The sequence below is a fragment of the Perca flavescens genome, chromosome 3 (genome assembly GCF_004354835.1).
Source record: "Perca flavescens isolate YP-PL-M2 chromosome 3, PFLA_1.0, whole genome shotgun sequence".
Taxonomy (NCBI): Eukaryota; Metazoa; Chordata; class Actinopteri; order Perciformes; family Percidae; genus Perca; species Perca flavescens.
The window spans coordinates 42,898,562-42,916,412 of NC_041333.1; the positions used below are offsets into that span (position 1 = coordinate 42,898,562).

At 44.4% G+C, this 17,851-nt stretch overlaps 3 protein-coding genes across 4 annotated transcripts in view; 1 reads left to right on the top strand and 2 right to left on the bottom strand.

Moving 5' to 3' along the window:
• The window catches only part of LOC114551894 (nuclear factor 7, ovary-like), a 3,787-nt gene extending 871 nt beyond the window's left edge, over positions 1-2,916 (bottom strand). The window contains exons 1-2 of the mRNA XM_028572733.1: positions 2,894-2,916; positions 1-526 (exon numbers count right to left, since the gene is read on the bottom strand). The exon at positions 1-526 is cut by the window's left edge and continues 871 nt beyond it. Coding sequence (XP_028428534.1) covers positions 1-515 — 515 coding nt within the window. The 5' untranslated portion in view covers positions 516-526; positions 2,894-2,916. The remainder of the gene's footprint in view (positions 527-2,893) is intronic.
• tsen34 (TSEN34 tRNA splicing endonuclease subunit) overlaps positions 1-10,577 on the top strand; it is a 34,585-nt gene extending 24,008 nt beyond the window's left edge. Inside the window, exons 2-5 of one of the 2 annotated variants that reach the window (XM_028573024.1) lie at positions 5,983-6,267; positions 8,716-8,845; positions 9,506-9,778; positions 10,074-10,577. In XM_028573024.1, the coding sequence (XP_028428825.1) occupies positions 5,992-6,267; positions 8,716-8,845; positions 9,506-9,778; positions 10,074-10,261 (867 nt within the window). In that variant the 5' untranslated portion in view covers positions 5,983-5,991 and the 3' untranslated portion in view covers positions 10,262-10,577. The remainder of the gene's footprint in view (positions 1-5,982; positions 6,268-8,715; positions 8,846-9,505; positions 9,779-10,073) is intronic. The other variant, XM_028573026.1, reaches the window with a different exon arrangement.
• Positions 1-17,851, bottom strand: part of LOC114553062 (NACHT, LRR and PYD domains-containing protein 3-like) — a 256,918-nt gene that overhangs the window by 214,856 nt on the left and 24,211 nt on the right. The gene's annotated exons all lie outside the window — the stretch shown is intronic.

Sequence of the window (17,851 nt, forward strand, 5' to 3'; positions counted from 1 at the left end):
TTAATCTGCGTCTCTGTGCGTCGGGCCTGGACCTTCATGTGTTCTGCTGTTTGATCAAACTTAATCTTAACTTGTGGACAGAGCTTCAGTTTCTCCTGTAAGGGCTTCAGGGCTTCCTGGAGCTCCTCTCGCTGATCCTGTGCAGCTTCATCGATGGGTCTGAATCTGTGGTTGGTGTGTCTCCTTGAATCTCTGCAGACGAGACACACTGGCTGCTGATGGTCCAGACAGAAGAGTTTGTGTTTCTCAGAGTGCAGACTGCAGAGAGCCTCTGAAGCTCTCTGATCTCTCTGCTGTAAGAAACTCTCACACAGCTTCTTCAACTCCAGGTTACGAGGTGGATGTAACTTTGAAGATCTTCTCTTACAAACTGGACACTCCTGTGTTGGTTTCTCTGTCCACCATCTGTGCAGACAGTCTTTACAGAAGCTGTGGCTACATGACAGAACAACAGGATCTTTAAATACTTCATGACAGACCGAACAGCAGAAATCCTCCTCTGACATGGAAGCCATTTTGAGAGCAGCTGAAAACAGCAGAAACAGCAGACGTTAAAGGGGTGATAGCCTCAGCGTAGCTGGTCGTCATAGCGACTGCCGTGGGCGTGGCTTGGTAGCTTTGCATTTCGCCCAACTCATTTCCTGGTTCTCCTTCTCCGTAAACAACATGAAATCAACAAGATAGTTAACTTTTCCTGCTCCAGATTTCCCACCGTGGTCAGAAAGAACAGGGGAGACACTTTGTTTCTCTCACTATATGAGATGACTCTAGAGTCACTACTCGCTGCCGAGCTAATCGCCGTCACTCTCTCACTTCTCCCTCGCTCACCAGCTACACACACACATACGGCGACTCGACACACACCAGCGCACAAGTATAAACATCAGGCCACTTGTATGCTACGGAGAAAGCTCTGCGTGGAGCCTCCATGGATGTATTAAGAGAACGGGAGCCTCCGGCAGCAAAAAAACACTGCTGGCTAAACTATTTAAAAATGCCGTCTGTCGCTAGCAATGCAGTGATCAGTGACGATTCTTTCCGACCAATCAGCAGCCTGCAGGGTTTCACGTCACCTTCTCGGCTCGCCTCAGCTCGCTTGGAACCTCGACTGAGGAGGTACTAAAAAAAGTACCTGTTAGCAGGTACCAGGTACTTTTTTTCGTAATGGAAAACCAAAAAAGGTGAGTAGACTAGAGTCGAGGCGAGGCGAGTAGGTACCATGTAATGGAAAAGCGCCATTACATAGGCCACTGACCTGGGGTCAGTTTGTCTTGTGAATCTAGGTCGCGCAGATCTCAAATGTTATACATTGTTCGTCTGCTATTTAATTACTAAATTCACTTCTGAGACTTTTTTTATGCAAGAAATCAACTATGTAGAGGTCGAATATGGGCCGTTTTATGAAAATGTACGGCTAATTGCAAATTTTGTCTGACTGTGTCAGAGTTCAGGAGCTCCGCAGGCTAACGTGACAGTTGCTGGTGCTGCCTGGGTGGGTTCCTCGCCCCCCGGCCTGTCCACCTTCACAGACCCCGTTGTGAGTTTCAACATACATTTAGTATATTTACACTTTGAATTTCGTCATAACATTTATGTCACAGCTACCCTAAGGTCTTACAAAGCTTCCTTTTGTCCAATTTCAATTTAATGCATTTTTGAGAATATGAGAGGTTATGATATGTTATGTTATTGATATTGATATGATATTGTTATTTCCCATTTAATCCTATGGGAAAAGATTGCGGCTACACTTTCGGCATACATTTTGTATTACACTTTGAATTTCGTCACATTTGTCACAACTACCACAGTACCACTTTTGTCCAATTTCAATTTAATGCATATTTTCGGAATTTGAGAGGTCTCGTAGGAGGAGGCTATGTTTGCCATTCATTCCTATGAACCCATAAATGGTGACTTTGAGCGGTATGGAGGCTGCCGGCCGTGGAGCTCTGTCAGGGCAGCGGCATTTGGTAGTCCAGTAACCCAGAAATGGTGACTTTGCATTGGGTATGGAGCACCGTGGGCTGCTGGCCATGACAGAGCTCCATCTAGCTCACAGCAGGCCGGGGTCTGTGAAGGAGGACAGGCAGGGCGGTGAGGCAACAACCCAGGCAGCACCGGCCTCTGAACTCCGACACACAGTCGGACAAAATTTGCAATTAGCCATAAATCTTCGTAAAACGGCCCATAATTGACCTCTACATAGTTGATTTCTCAAATAAAAAAGTCTCAGAAGTGAATTTAGTAATGAAATAGCAAACGAACAATGTATACAATGTGTGTCTGTGTGTGTGTGTGTGTGTGTGTGTGTGTGTGCGCTTTGCTCAACCAATCAGCGCGCAGCTCATCTAAATATTCATGAGCATACCATATAAGGCAGAAAACCAATCATTTCAATCAGGCCTATTTTACAAGGTTGCATTGGGGCGCATAGAACAGCCATTTTCAGCCCAACCAATGTTACGTACTCTATTAGGAGACCTTTAGGAACAGTGTGAAATACCCTATATAATCATTCTATCACCCCTTTAAAACAGGAAGTCAGTTGTGTTTCCCTCCCTCAAGTTTGCCTTCAGGGCGGTCTGCCAGAAGGGTTTATTTTAACCCAAACCAATATCTTTACCTAAACTTAACCAAGTAGTGTTGTTGTCTAAACCTGAGAGATTTCTGTCAGAAAGCCCAGAAGGTAAATCTCTCCCGTGCCCCCCCCCCCTCACCCCCCTGCTACAGGAAGTTGCCTCAGGTACTTTAACTTTAAGTATTTGAGTGTTTTGCAGTCTGTAGCAGATTACAGTTAAAGTATTTCACTTCTTCAGTACTTTAGAGCTCCTTCCTGTAACTATCCATCCTCAGTTAAAGTCACAACTTTGTAATAAAAGGTCAATCTTACCGTCTGTCGGTGCGTCTCTTCTCTCTGACAACTCAACAGGAACTCACTGGTTTCCTGGTCTGTCTCAGATGACATAATGTAAGATGTGGAGCTTTTGAAGCTGATGAGTTTTATCTTAAAGGGACAGTTCAGATGTTATGAAGTGTGGTTTGATGAGCTACTTCTCCATAGGTGTGTGTGTGTGTGTGTGTGTGTGTGTGTGTGTGTGTGTGTGTGTGTGTGTGTGTGTGTGTGTGTGTGTGTGTGTGTGTGTGTGTGTGTGTGTGTGTGTGTGTGTGTGTGGCCTCCCTGAGACATCTCCACATTGACCAAAAACATTGAGCTTTATCTAGGGCTGTGACGGTATAGTATTTAGGTACTTAGGTACTTATTGCGGTGATGAAGCAACATATCACCGCGGTATGGCAGTTAACCGCAACCCCCTTACAAGAGTAGCGTAAGTTAGAGCGAGAATGGCAGGGGGCCTTAAGTGATTGACGTCCGTGCCTGTGTGGAGAGCGAGCAGTAACGGAGAGTAGCGTAGGAGTGCCGCTGTGAGGAAAAGCGAGAGGAAAAAGAGATAGCAAAGATGATGTAATGTAAACAATAAAACAACAAGCTTGAGCTTCTCAAGACACATTGGCATTATCTGTTGTCAATACCGGCGGTAAAGTGAAGGGAGCGTTACCCCCGAAAAACATTGGCTTAACCCAATCGCACAGTGTTTCCATTTCAGCTCAATGTGAGAGTCTTTACTGTGTTTTGCTGTCATTTATGGCCACTCTCTCCTCTCCGTTGATCTATTCCACAGACAGTTCAGAAAGCTCTATTGTCAATAAAGCAAAAAAAAAAAAAAAAAAAAGGTTTGCCGACAATGCCGAGGGCAGACACTTCGCAGCACAGCGGTCTTATCAGCTGAGCAGACAGAGTGCTCTGTCTAAGATAACCAATAGAAGCTGCTCTGGTTAGGCTACAACACGTGCATGCAGGCTGAGATTCAACCGTTCGGTTTTGTCAGGATTTAGCTATAAGCAGAAGGAAACTCCGCTAGCTGCTAGGCTAAATGTACAATGGTAAACACTGCAGCGTTTACGTTAATGTGTCCACCTCAGCTCAATGGACTGTCCATCCTCATGTGCAAAGCTGAAGTGACGGGCAATTTACGTTTTTTTTCTCTCCATAAACTCTTGAATGTAGGATAGAACAGTCGATGAGGGTAACTACACAATGATTATTGCTTTCATTATATGTCATGACACAATATCTGTTCTCCTATAAATCACAGCCCTAGCTTTAAAAAAAAAAAAAAAAGAATGGTGATGACGCTCATTGTGATGTTTTCTTTGGTATCTTCAATTCACTTTTATTTTAGTATCAATTCAGCCCAAGCTTTATCTCAAGACCCTGAACAGATAGTTTGTATTTCTGCTCATTGTGATGTCGTTTTCTTTGAGTATCTTCAATTCACTTTTATTTATAGTATCAATTCATAACAAGAGTTATCTCAAGTCCAGGCTCTTTTACAGATAGAGTAGGTCTAGACCACACTCTATAATTTACAAAGACCCAACAATTCCAGTAATTCTACCAAGAGCAAGCATTCAGTGGGACAGTGGCGAGGAAAAACTCCCTCTCAGGAAGAAACCTGGGACAGTCCCAGGCTCTTGGTAGGAGGTGTCTGACGGGACAGACCCAGGCTCTTTGGTTGTTTGCGGGACAGACCCAGGTGTCTGTGACGGGTGTCTGGGACAGACCCAGGCTCTTTGGTTTGACGGGACAGACCCAGGCTCTTGGTGTTTGACCCGGGACAGACCCAGGCTCTTGGTGTTTGACGGGACAGACCCAGGTCTTGGTAGGTGTTGTCTGACGGACAGACCCACAGACGGGACAGACCCAGGCTCTGGTAGGCGGTGTTTGACGGGACAGACCCAGGCTCTTTGTAGGTGTTGTCTGACGGGACAGACCCAGGCTCTTGGTAGGCGGTGTCTGACGGGACAGACCCAGGCTCTTGGTAGGCGGTGTTTGACGGTGCCGGGTGGGGGGTGATGAACAGTGGCAATAACAGTCACAAAAAAGATAATGTATCAGTGACTAGAAATAGTAGTTGTAGTAGCTCATGGCAAATCGGGGCACTGCAGGGTGTCACAGGATGTAGCAGGGCACTGCAGGGCGCAGCAGGGCATAGTAGGACGCAGCAGGATGTGTCATTTTAGCTGACGCTTTTATCCAAAGTGACTTACAATCGCTATATATTTCAGAGGCTACTAGGGGAGCAACTAGGGGTTACGTGTCTTGCTCAGGGACACATTGATTGATGTATCGCAGTGGGAATCGAACCAGGGTCTCCCACACCAAAGGCATGTGTCATATCCACTGCACCATCACCACCCCTAGTAGCAGGGCATAGTAGGACCCAGCAGGACGTAGCAGGGCACTGCAAAGCGTAGCAGGTGTAACAGGGCATAGCATGGCGCGCAGCAGGACTGTGGCGACAGGCTGCAACCATGATTTCCTAATCCAAGGAAACATGCTGGGCGAAAAGAATACATATGGACTCCGGGGAATAAGCTCCCCAGAGCTTGGTTAGTAACAAGCATTTCTGGAACATGGAAGCACACAGATGGAAAGAGAGAGGAGAGAGAAGCTCAGTGTGTCAAAGGAAGTCCCCTGCCAGTCTAAAACTAAAGCAGCATAACTAAGAGAGACAGGTTAAGGAGAGGAGCCTGGTCGGGCTAGAACTCTTCCCAACTGGAATCGAGCTGTACTTTCCTGCCTCCCTCTACTTTGATTGTATCACACATGGACTAGTTTTTCAGCATCGTGTTGAGATAGGATGTTCCTAATTTTGGCAATGTTACAAAGGTGAAAAAAGGCTGTTCTTGAGGTTTCAAATGCTTCATATCCTTAAAATCTGTCAAACCTGAAACCACGCACATCCTTTCAGTTTATTAATTTACACACACACACACACACACACACACACACACACACACACACACACACACACACACACACACAAACGCACAGATTAAAATAAACATGAAATGATTAGGACTTAAATCAGATGGTAGCAGCCGACTTATTGATAAAGTTTGTTTTGATCTCCACAGGTTGGGGTGATGGACGAGCCTCCGCCTCGAACCGAGGCCACCAGCGTGAGTGACTCCTCCCCCCTGGCGGTCAGTGTGTGTGACTCCTCCCCCCTGCTGTGGAGGGTGGAGGACCTGCGCTCCGTGCGGGCTCAGGGCCTGGTGGGGGCGCTGCTGGGCGCACTGCCCCGGACGCCCCGCCAGAACGTGCGGCTGGGACGCCCGCTGCTGCTGCTGCCAGAGGAGGAGCGGCTGCTGACCGAACGCCATGTCGGCCCCCCCACCGCTACACCCGCTGATAACCAGGTTAGTCAGTTAACTTATCCACTGGTGTAAAGTCTAATATGAAAACATACGAACATCTTAACATTTATATTAGCTGATACATGGTTAAACCTCATTGGCCAAGTAAAGCAGCTATGTGTGTCTCTTCAGTTTGGGTGTAAAGTCTAAACTCTTAGTTTGATACGAAAGTTGTGTTGATTTTTGGTTTTACCACGGAGATGTAACCTTCATCTTAGTTACTCTGGCTTGAAATCCAAACTAACCAGAATATTGTCACAGAAAATTATGTTTTCCTTCAGGGGCCAATCAGTGAAAGCAGTGTTTATTATCATTCAGTGTGCCGATGTGCTGCAATAGCAGCAATCGGCAGAATGACTATTATCCCCCATACTTATTCTCCATCTTCTGTCACATTTTCGTCTAGCTACTAGTCACGGACAATTGCCAACACATGCACACAAAATACATCAAAACATGTGTAATGATCGGGAATGGTGTTCTATGACTTTTCTAAGAGATTTTTCATGGGGTTTTCACGAAATCGGCAAAAAAACGCCACACAATTTCCCATAGGCTTTATGGGAAGTCTTCGGGAAATTGCTTAACATAGATCAAAACAACCCATCTTTGGGGCCATGCTGTATCACCATACTTTAATGGAGAAAAATAATTAAAAGTTTAAACTGAAGACAAGACTTTGGCCTTTATTGGGCTGAATGGGCATTCTGATATCAAGCACGGTTTCTACCAAATCACAGTTTATGTATTGTCCAGTTTTCAGACCGTTTCAGATTTTCCATTGGGGGACAGAATGTTGAGAGCTAGAGGGGAGGACAGAGGGGGAAGCTGCATTATGATTCTCTGAAATCTTTCCAACCAAATTGCTCTCTCCCCTACAGTTTTCACTCTTCATACATCACGGTTTGGTCAAAATGTAGGAAATCCTGTGCCGATCCCATACATGTAACTATGGAATCTACCGGACTTAAACTTTTGGCTCTCTTCATACCAACTGCCGATAGAAACAATGAAAAAATATATCTGGAAGGACGCAGACGGTTCCCTGTTTGTTACCTGCTCTGTGTCCCATATATTTGACAACACAAACATAAAAACTACATCAATACGTTCGCCAGACCATAGCAACAACTTCTGACACACTACACACACACACCTCCTATCATGGAGACTATTTACTGTAGGCCATGTTGTCCTCTCTTTACTGTAGGCTGTGTTGTCCTCTCTTTACTGTAGGCTGTGTCCTCTCTTTACTGTAGACCATGTTGTCCTCTCTTTACTGTAGGCTGTGTTGTCCTCTCTTTACTGTAGGCCGTGTTGTCCTCTCTTTACTGTCGGCCGTGTTGTCCTCTCTTTACTGTAGGCCATGTTGTCCTCTCTTTACTGTCGGCCCTGTTGTCCTCTCTTTACTGTAGGCCCTGTTGTCCTCTCTTTACTGTAGGCTGTGTTGTCCTCTCTTTACTGTAGGCCCTGTTGTCCTCTCTTTACTGTAGGCTGTGTTGGCCTCTCTTTACTGTAGGCTGTGTCCTCTCTTTACTGTAGGCTGTGTTGGCCTCTCTTTACTGTAGGCCATGTTGTCCTCTCTTTACTGTAGGCTGTGTCCTCTCTTTACTGTAGGCTGTGTTGTCCTCTCTTCACTATAGGCTGTGTCCTCTCTTTACTGTCGGCCGTGTTGTCCTCTCTTTACTGTAGGCCCTGTTGTCCTCTCTTTACTGTAGGCCGTGTTGGCCTCTCTTTACTGTAGGCTGTGTTGGCCTCTCTTTACTGTAGGCCATGTTGTCCTCTCTTTACTGTAGGCTGTGTCCTCTCTTTACTGTAGGCTGTGTTGGCCTCTCTTTACTGTAGGCCATGTTGTCCTCTCTTTACTGTAGGCTGTGTCCTCTCTTTACTGTAGGCTGTGTTGTCCTCTCTTCACTATAGGCTGTGTCCTCTCTTTACTGTAGGCCATGTTGTCTCTCTTTACTGTAGGTTGTCCTCTCTTTACTGTAGGCCGTGTTGTCCTCTCTTTACTGTAGGCCCTGTTGTCCTCTCTTTACTGTAGGCTGTGTTGTCCTCTCTTTACTGTAGGCTGTGTTGTCCTCTCTTTACTGTAGGCTGTGTTGTCCTCTTTACTGTAGGCTGTGTTGGGCTGTGTCCTCTCTTTACTGTAGGCCATGTTGTCCTCTCTTTACTGTAGGCTGTGTCCTCTCTTTACTGTAGGCCGTGTTGTCCTCTCTTCACTATAGGCTGTGTTGGCCATGTCAAACAGCAGATTTACTGTCAGCCGGTGTTATTCGGATGTGCACCAAGTAGCATGCACAATGTCAAAATTTCTTGCGGAATTTTGTAGTTATTATTATTACCAATCCAGACTAGGTTAACTCTAATGTGTATGTGTGTGTGTGTGTGTGTGTGTGTGTGTGTGTGTCTGTATATGTGTGTGTCTGTCTGTCTGTCTGTGCGCGTGTGCAGGATGGAGGGGTGGAGCTACAGGTGCAGCAGTACCAGGAGGCCCAGCAGCGGAGCTACGAGGAGCAGAGTGTCCTCGCTCTGGAAGACAGGAAGTCAGCGCTACTCCGAGCCATGACATCATCACCCACAGGTGAGAACGTGTCACCATAACATCATCACCCATAGGTGAGAACGTGTCACCATGACATCATCGCTCCATCTAAAACTACATACATACTTACAAACTCATTTCAGAAAACAAGCTTTTGCTCTACGTCTTTTTATCTGTTTATATAAAATTTAAATCCCAACTAAATCAGTTTATTTGGGGTACATAGCGCTGTAGTATGTACAATTTTGTTCGCCTGGGAAAACCCTGACAAACTTCCGGCAAATTTGAGATTTTCTCTGCAAGTCTGTCTGGCCAAGAGCCCATTCAAGTTTTTCCCCTTTGGAAATGGGCTGTGAATGAACCTTCCCCTGACCCACTCTCAGTAATGGAGAAGAAGTCTGGTGTCAAATATTTTGCATAATTTCAGCCGTGAATTTGCAAGAGATAAAATATTTGAACTTGTGCAAGAAATTCATGTGAAACTATGTTAAAAGCTGATCAATCACGGCCTTGTTCATGACTCTTTATCTGGAAATATTACAACTTTATACAACTTTACACACCCCATAATAGTCATGATCGTGGTTCTGTTCCCTGGTCCTGGACCTAGTTTTGACCCTGTTCCCTGGTCCTGATCCTGTTCCTGTTCCCTGGTTCTGGTTCTGGTTCTGATCCTGTTCCTGTTCCCTGTCCCTGTAGAGTCCGGAGACGAGTCCCTGCGGTGCCGTCTGGCGGCGTTGGAAAGCAGCTTCACCTTTCCTCGCTCGGCAATGGCGGTGCAGCTCAGCACGGCGAGGGCGGGGCTTTCCTACTGTGCCGACACCAGGGACTTCCTGCGGGCCGACCGGCCAATCAGAGCGCAGGATGAGCCGCGCCGTGCCACCAGGTACCAGGTGTTCAGAGACCTGAGGGGGCGGGGCTTCTACCTGACCTCTGCCGGGAAGTTTGGAGGAGACTTCCTGGTTTATCCGGGTCAGTAGTTTCACTTTTATATTATTATTATTATTATTATTATTATTATTATTATTATTATTATTATTATTGTTGTTGTTATTATTTTATTATATTACATCACATTGTATTATAATATATTATAATCACTGTCTGTCTTTCTCTCTAACTGTCTCTCTCTCTCTCTAACTATCTCTAATTATCTATGTGTCTGTCTCTCTCTACCTGTCTCTCTCTACCTGTCTGCCTCTCTCTGTCTCTCACTCTCTCTACCTGTCTCTGTCTCTCTCTGCCTGTCTGTCTCTCTGTCCTCCAGGGGATCCTCTCCGTTTCCATGCCCACTTCATAGCCGTGTGTGTGTCTCTGGATGAGTCCCTGAGTCTGCTGGACGTCCTGGCCGTGTCTCGTCTGGGCTCCAACGTCAAGAAGACGGTGCTGCTGTGTTCTCCGGGGCCGGCCGGCCGCGTGGCGTACACCTCGCTGCAGTGGAGCGGCATGGTGTAGAACCTGGACCCTCCCACGGGCAGGACCAGGACCCTGCTGGGCCCCCGGACCCCCGGACTGAAGACAAACATGGATGTTGTGAAGAGCAAAGTGTTGCTGGATCGTAGGGATGGTACCCGATTCTCATTCACTCAAAACACCAACGTTGCCAGATCTCTGCCAACTTAAATGCTATCAACGCAAAACTTTAGATTCTTGTTTGGCTCGCCAAAAACATGGTGAAGATCGGCCACTAGGGGGCTGTCACTGCCCGATGTGAGTCGAGCGCAGATGTGAGTTGCGCATGGGTCACTTTGCGACAAGTAGCCTCCAAGAACCTAACGAGAGACTTCTGTAATGTCAATACAATAAAAATGGACCTACATTGGTTCACTGCTGGCTACAAGTTAGCCATCAAACACAACAAAGGCTGTCACTTGAATAGCGTTTTGAGCTAACGTTTAAATTATATATAACATGAATGTAAATGGGAAGTTAGGGTTCATACTTTAGGCCATGCAGCTTTAGGTTCTGCGTTCAGACTTGGTGTGTGTCTGAGAGAAAACACCTTCAGAACCAAAGAAAAGGAACTTAAAGGGGTTTCCAACTGGACTCTATGTCTCCATGTTTGTGTGTCTTAGTGTCTGATGGAACAACAAACTGTGAAACTGGTCCAGTATTAAACAAGAACCAAGCTGTAATGTAAACCTACAGGACTAATGTTCAGCAGCAGTTAGAGTCCACTAAAAGTTCTGTTGTTGCTGCTGACAGACTCAGATTATTATTCCAAGTGTCTGACAACATTATGGGATGGATCCCTACAGAGATAGACCTTTTAGTTAAAGAGTAAGATCCTTTTAGTTTAACATGAAACAGCCCCGAAATCACCATCACCAAACCCACCAGACTCCATGTAAATAATCACTACTTTTACCATCGTAAAACACACTTCATTCAAAGTGGACAGAAACTAAATAAAACTATCAGAAGCTGTCTTGGTTCATCTTTCCACTGTTCCAACAATCACCAATCTGGTTTGGTTGGTGGAAATATGCTGGCTCTATACATGCTAAAAGTCCTGATTATTTACATGGAGTCTGGTGGAGATATGCTGGCTCTATACACGCTAAAAGTCCTGATTATTTACATGGAGTCTGGTGGAGATATGCTGGCTCTATACACGCTAAAAGTCCTGATTATTTACATGGAGTCTGGTGGAGATATGCTGGCTCTATACACACTAAAAGTCCTGATTATTTACATGGAGTCTGGTGGAGATATGCTGGCTCTATACACACTAAAAGTCCTGATTATTTACATGGAGTCTGGTGGAGATATGCTGGCTCTATACACGCTAAAAGTCCTGATTATTTACATGGAGTCTGGTGGAGATATGCTGGCTCTATACACGCTAAAAGTCCTGATTATTTACATGGAGTCTGGTGGAGATATGCTGGCTCTATACACGCTAAAAGTCCTGATTATTTACATGGAGTCTGGTGGAGATATGCTGGCTCTATACACGCTAAAAGTCCTGATTATTTACATGGAGTCTGGTGGCTTTGGTGATGGTAACTAAACATCCAGTTTGAACTTGTTTCTGAAATGGTCTGATGGTTGTTCTCCTGATACTCTTTGCTTCCTGATGTCCAGAAATAAAGACAGAGCCGTTTAAAACTGACTCTCCCATTTATTCTTTAATGAGTAATAATTAACATTTAATGTGTAAACACCCCACAGCACCTCCCAGTGGTGAGACAGAGTATTGGCATTAACAGGTTTCTTTTCTGCATTTGTGTGTGTGTGTGTGTGTGTGTGTGTGTGTGTGTGTGTGTGTGTGTGTGTGTGTGTGTGTGTGTGTGTGTGTGTGTGTGTGTGTGTGTGTGTGTGTGTGTGTGTGTGTGTGTGTGTGTGTCTGTGTGTGTCTGTGTGCTACTAAACAGAGTTCAGTTCCCTTTCTGCTGAATGTTACCAATGATCAAGACTGCTTTTATTTCACACCACAGACATTCATTGATGTCATAAGACAAATACATTCAGTTCTACTGTTACAGAGTTAAAAAGAAAAGATAGAGTTGCACCCAACGTTAGCATCATATTATAAGAACTGACTCATCACTTTGATTGGCTGGCCAATCAACTTGCCCGACATAAAATCTTACTGTCCCGGGCCATCGGAACATCGAGCCATCAGTCCTTCGAGCTATCGAGCCATCGGGCCACCGGGCTGTCGCTTATGTCGAACCCTGCTCAGTATCTCAAAATAATCATTTATAATCTCAGAGCCTCTGAAGCTCTCTGATCTCTCTGCTGTAAGAAAGTCTCACACAGCTTCTTCAACTCCAGGTTACGAGGTGGTTCAAACAAAGATCTTTTCTTACAAACTGGACACTCCTGTGCCTGTTTCTGTGTCCACCATCTCTTTAGACAGTCTCTACAGAAGCTGTGGCTACATGACAGAACAACAGGATCTCTAAAGACTTCATGACAGACCGAACAGCAGAAATCCTCCTCTGACATGGAAGCCATTTTGTCTCTGAGAGCAGCTGAAAACAGCAGAAACAGCAGACGTTAAAGGGGTGATGGATTGCAAAACAAAGTTGACCTTGTCATAGTTGAATAACAACAGTTTGGTGGGTAAAAAGGACATACAGAGAACCTCAAAGTCCCATTGACTCCTCTTTCCTCTGCACATCTCACAATTTGAAACTGCTGCTGAAAACGGGCGTATCTCAACAAAACTAATAGTTGACGTCAACTCCTCAACTCCTCCTTATTTGGCTCTAGTCTCTACCTTTGTCACGCCCCAACATTTACATAGGCCACTGATCTGGGACCAGTTTGTCTTCTGAATCTAGGTTGCGCAGATCTCAGAAATGTTATACATTGTTTGTCTGCTATTTCATCACTAAATTCACTTCTGAGACTTTTTATGAAAATCAACAATGTAAAGATCAAATATGGGCCGTTTTATGAAAATGTATGGCTAATTGCAAATGTTGTCCGACTCTGTCAGAGTTTAGGAGCTCTGCAGGCTAACATGACAGCGGCGAACTAAGCGGCTGTCCCAATCGAGTGTTGTTTTTTTATACTTAACATTCGCCGATTCTCCACTCTGGGCTCCCGTAGCTCCGAATGGGCTCAGCCCTCCCCCTACTCGTTTGCTATAGAGATACACAAACAACATGGCAGCGACAGCGGCTAATATTAGTTATTTTCTTAACCAGTAATTAGTAATTACTTACTCATCCGTAATCTCTGCCGAAATGAAAGGCAGCTCGCGGTGCTCTGTCCCCGGCTGAGAGTCACCTATTCTCGGATAACTGAACAACCAGCTAGTGCTGACCTGACGGAGAACCATGGAGCACCGGAGCTGGTGTTGAGGAACTCTTCCGCGGCTCAACACATCTACTAAATGCCGCTGATACGACGAGCTGTGACGGAGGTCTGTAGCAGCTTAAACAACTAGCAATCGACGCTCTGTAGCACGGAGCTCTTCTTCGATATGTTTTTACCGCTAGTTACTACGATGGAGCTTGCTACAGGTATGCTACATTCAAGAGACCATGGGATGTTAACGTACGTTACTCAGCAACAGGTGAAAATAGGCGCAAGGTTGCGCAATAACGTTAAAATGATTTTAACTTTTAGTGAGGAACAAAAAGTGAAATACCTGTATGTGTGAAAACAGCTTTATCTCACGCATGTTGTTGTTGAATATATAGTATAATATAATTGTGTTATTCTTTAAGGGAGGGCAGGCTTCCCCCCCAAACAATGGTAGGGAAAACACTCAAACCAATATATATTTACATAAAATTGGCATGAATATTCATAATGGTATACATGCTCCGTGTGTGTGTGTGTGTGTGGGGGGAATCTTGTAATTCTTTGTCTTCTGCAGATTGATTTTAAGTAGTGGGGAAAAATCGATTTACATCGTAAATCAGGTTTTTTGTCATATCGCCCGGCCCTACTTCCTACTAACACAGTAGACAGTATGTCAGGCCGACGCAGAGCTGAAAACCATGCAGCTAAACTAATTGATGTGGTGGAGACTGGGAAAGTTGCAGCATTTGTCAACAACAATGTACGCAACACTGTGGCTGCTAATTATCCCAGACGGATGGACTTGGACTTAGTCGGCTGATTGTTAACGGTAAATAAGCGGTTAAAACAGGCGGGCTATCGGTCAGGAAAAAAAATCTAAATAACATCCCTATTGGGATAAATAGATCTAATTTTTTACTTGTGAAGTCACTACCTCAATAAGTCAAAAAGCAAAAGGCTATGAATCTGAACAAATTTAGGTATTGCCCATCTCCAGCTGACCATCCCAAAAATGCACCTGAAAACAGGAAATCACATCTATCAAATTCAGAATTTTCTGGGGGAGTACCCCCAGACCACCATCCCTGTTTGCACCGAAATAGGGTAGGGGGGAGGGTCCTTATGCATCTGTGCCCAGGGGGACAGTAGTTCATAATCCCTCACTGTATTAATTTATAATGTAACATTATAGAGTGACATTTGTCTCAATAATCGTCAAGCACAGGTGACTCCATGTGGTGGGAGGGGGCCCCCCAAATCAAATTTAGCTTAGGGCCCCCAAAAGGCTCGGGCTGGCACTGGCGCCCGGTGCTGCCTGGGTTGCTGCCTGGCCTGTCCACCTTCACAGACCCCATTGTGAGTTTCAACATACATTTAGTATATTTACACTTTGAATTTCGTCACAACATTTATGTCACAGCTACCCTGAGGTCTTACAAAGCTAACACTTGTTTGCCATTCATTCCTATGAACCCAGAAATGGTGACTTTGCGCGGTATGGAGGCTGCCGGCTGTGGAGCTCTGTCAGGGCAGCGGCATTTGGTAGTCCAGTAACCCAGAAACGGTGATGTTGCACTAGGTATGGAGTGTCACGGGCTGCCTGCCGTGACAGAGCTCCATCTAGCTCACAACGGGGTCTGTGAAGGAGGACAGGCCTGGCGGTGAGGCAGCAACCCAAGCAGCACCAGCCGCTGTCACGTTAGACTCCGACACACAGTCGGACAAAAGTTGCAATTAGCCATACATTTTCGTAACAACAACCCATATTTGACCTCTACTGTTGATTTCTCGCATAAAAAAATTCTCAGAAGTGAAATTAGTAATGAAATAGCAGACGAACAATGTAAACAATTCGTAGGGCTGTCCTCGACTAAAGAACTTCTTAGTCGACTAACACTTCTATGATTTAGTCGACTAGTAGATTAGTTGATTTAATCGACAGAGCTGTGAGCTTTGAGAGGTGGTTAATACTAGAAAAGCACAATATAAATGTAGTTAATTAAACATCTGTAAAACTGAGTTTCTCCACAAAAAGCACCACTTTAACCCCTTGACGCCTGAATTTATTCACAATATATATATATATATATTATATTATATTATATTATATAATATATTTATATAAACAAAATATTATGTGTGTTTCTGGCTCCAAGCTGATGCTAAATTAAGTTGAGATTGTTAATTTCTCTATAGCAGGGAGAAAGAGAGCGCAGAGCCTGAGACATCCAGATCCTGGAGTGTCGAAATGAGGATGTGGTGGTTTACTGTGTCAAAGGCAGCAGAAAGGTCCAGAATTATGATGATGATGAAAGAGAGAGAGGGTGTTCTAGTGATGTGAAGCTGCTCAGTGACAGCAAGGAGGGCAGTTTCTGTTGAGTGACCAGCCTTGAAGCCAGACTGGTGGGGATCAAGAAGGTTGTTGTTACTCCGGTTTTAATGAAACTACATTGGTTACCCATACGATACAGAATCCATTACAAAGCGTTGTTGTATGTTTTTAAGTCCCTGCATGGTCTTGCCCCTGAGTATGTAACTGATTTAATCAGCCAATGTCAATCCAGCAGATCTCTGCGATCACATGATCAGTCGCTTCTTGTAGTTCCACGCATGCGCTTAAAGTGTAAAGGTGATCGGGCTTTCTCTGTTGCAGCTCCTTGGCTTTGGAATGACCTTCCTCTGTCTGTAAAAACCTGTCCTTCTCTGGGGGGTTTTCAGAGTGCTCTTAAAACTCACTTGTTTTCCTTAACATTTGATAATGCTTTGTAAGTTGTTTGTTTTGTTTGTATTGTTTTTTAAGTTTTTATGTTTTTATACCTTATGTACAGCACTTTGGTTCCACTTGTGGTTTTGAAAGTGCTTTATAAATAAAGTTGAGTTGAGTTGAGTTGTTCTGGTGGAGACATGTTAGTTGGTGTAATCCAGGTCTCAGTAAGAGCAAGGAAGTCAAGGGATTGCAGGCTGGCAAAGCCAGAGATGAACTCAGTCTTGCGAGTGGCAGATTCAGTTACTTTAACTTTGAGTCTTTGAGTGTTTTTCACTCTGCAGCAGATTACAGTTAAAGTATTTCACTTCTTCAGTACTTCAGAGCTCCTTCCTGTAACTTTCCTCCCTCAGTTAGTTAGCTTTGTAATAAAAGGTCAATCTTACCGTCTGTCTGTCGGTGCGTCTCTTCTCTCTGACAACTCAACATGAACTAACTGGTTTACCTGGTCCGTCTCAGATGATGTAATCTAAGGTGTGGACTTTTCTCAGGCAACTGATAATTTTTATCTTAAAGGGACAGTTCAGATGTTATGAAGTCTGGTTTTATGAGCTAATTCTCTATAGTTGTGTGTGTGTATGTGTGTGTGTGTGTGTGAGACATCACCACATTGACCAAAATCATTGAGCCTTATCTCTCTAACCCTGAACTCTCCGTTGGTATTTCTGTTCATTCCGATGTCGTTTTCTTTGAGTATCTTCAAATTTCAGTTCAGTTTATTTATATAGCACGTTTAAAAACAACCATAGTTGACTGAAGTGCTCAACAAGCTCCAAAACTCAAAGAGATAATAAACACAAACAAAGCACAATATACAATACAAAATTACTAACAGTAGAAAAAGAATAAGGTCTAGATATCAAAGCTCAACTTGAATTTAAAGCCAATGAATAATAATGGGTATTAAGCATGGACTTGAACATTTCAATGGGCCGAACTGTTCTTACATGAATAGGTAAACTATTCCAGAGGTTTGGAGATATGTTCTTATATGAATAGGTAAACTATTCCAGAGGTTTGGAGCAGCCATTACAAAGGCTCGGTCACCTTTGGTTTTTAACCTGGATCTGGGCACATCGAGGAGTATCTGATTGGACGACCTCAGTGCTCTGACAGGTGTGTAGACATGTAAGAGCTCCGATAAGTAAGAAGGCAACAACCCATTTAAGATCTTAAAGACAATTAATACAATTTTAAATTCAATCCTGAAACAAACAAACAGGAAGCCAGTGGAGCGTGGCCAAATCCGGTGTAATGTGGTCGTGCTTTTTTAGGGATGACTGATCCAATCCAACATACAAAGAGTTAGTAGTAGTTAGTTAGTAGTCTAAACGGGATGTAATGAATGCATGTATGACTCTTTCAAAGTCTTTGTGTAGCAGGTAGGTCTTAACCTTAGCCAAGAGTCTCAGCTGGAAGAAGCTGGTTTTAACAACAGAACTAATCTGTTTGTGAAATTTAAAAGCTCTTTTAAAAATCACTCCCAGATTCCTGGTAAAAGGACGAGTATGGGAACC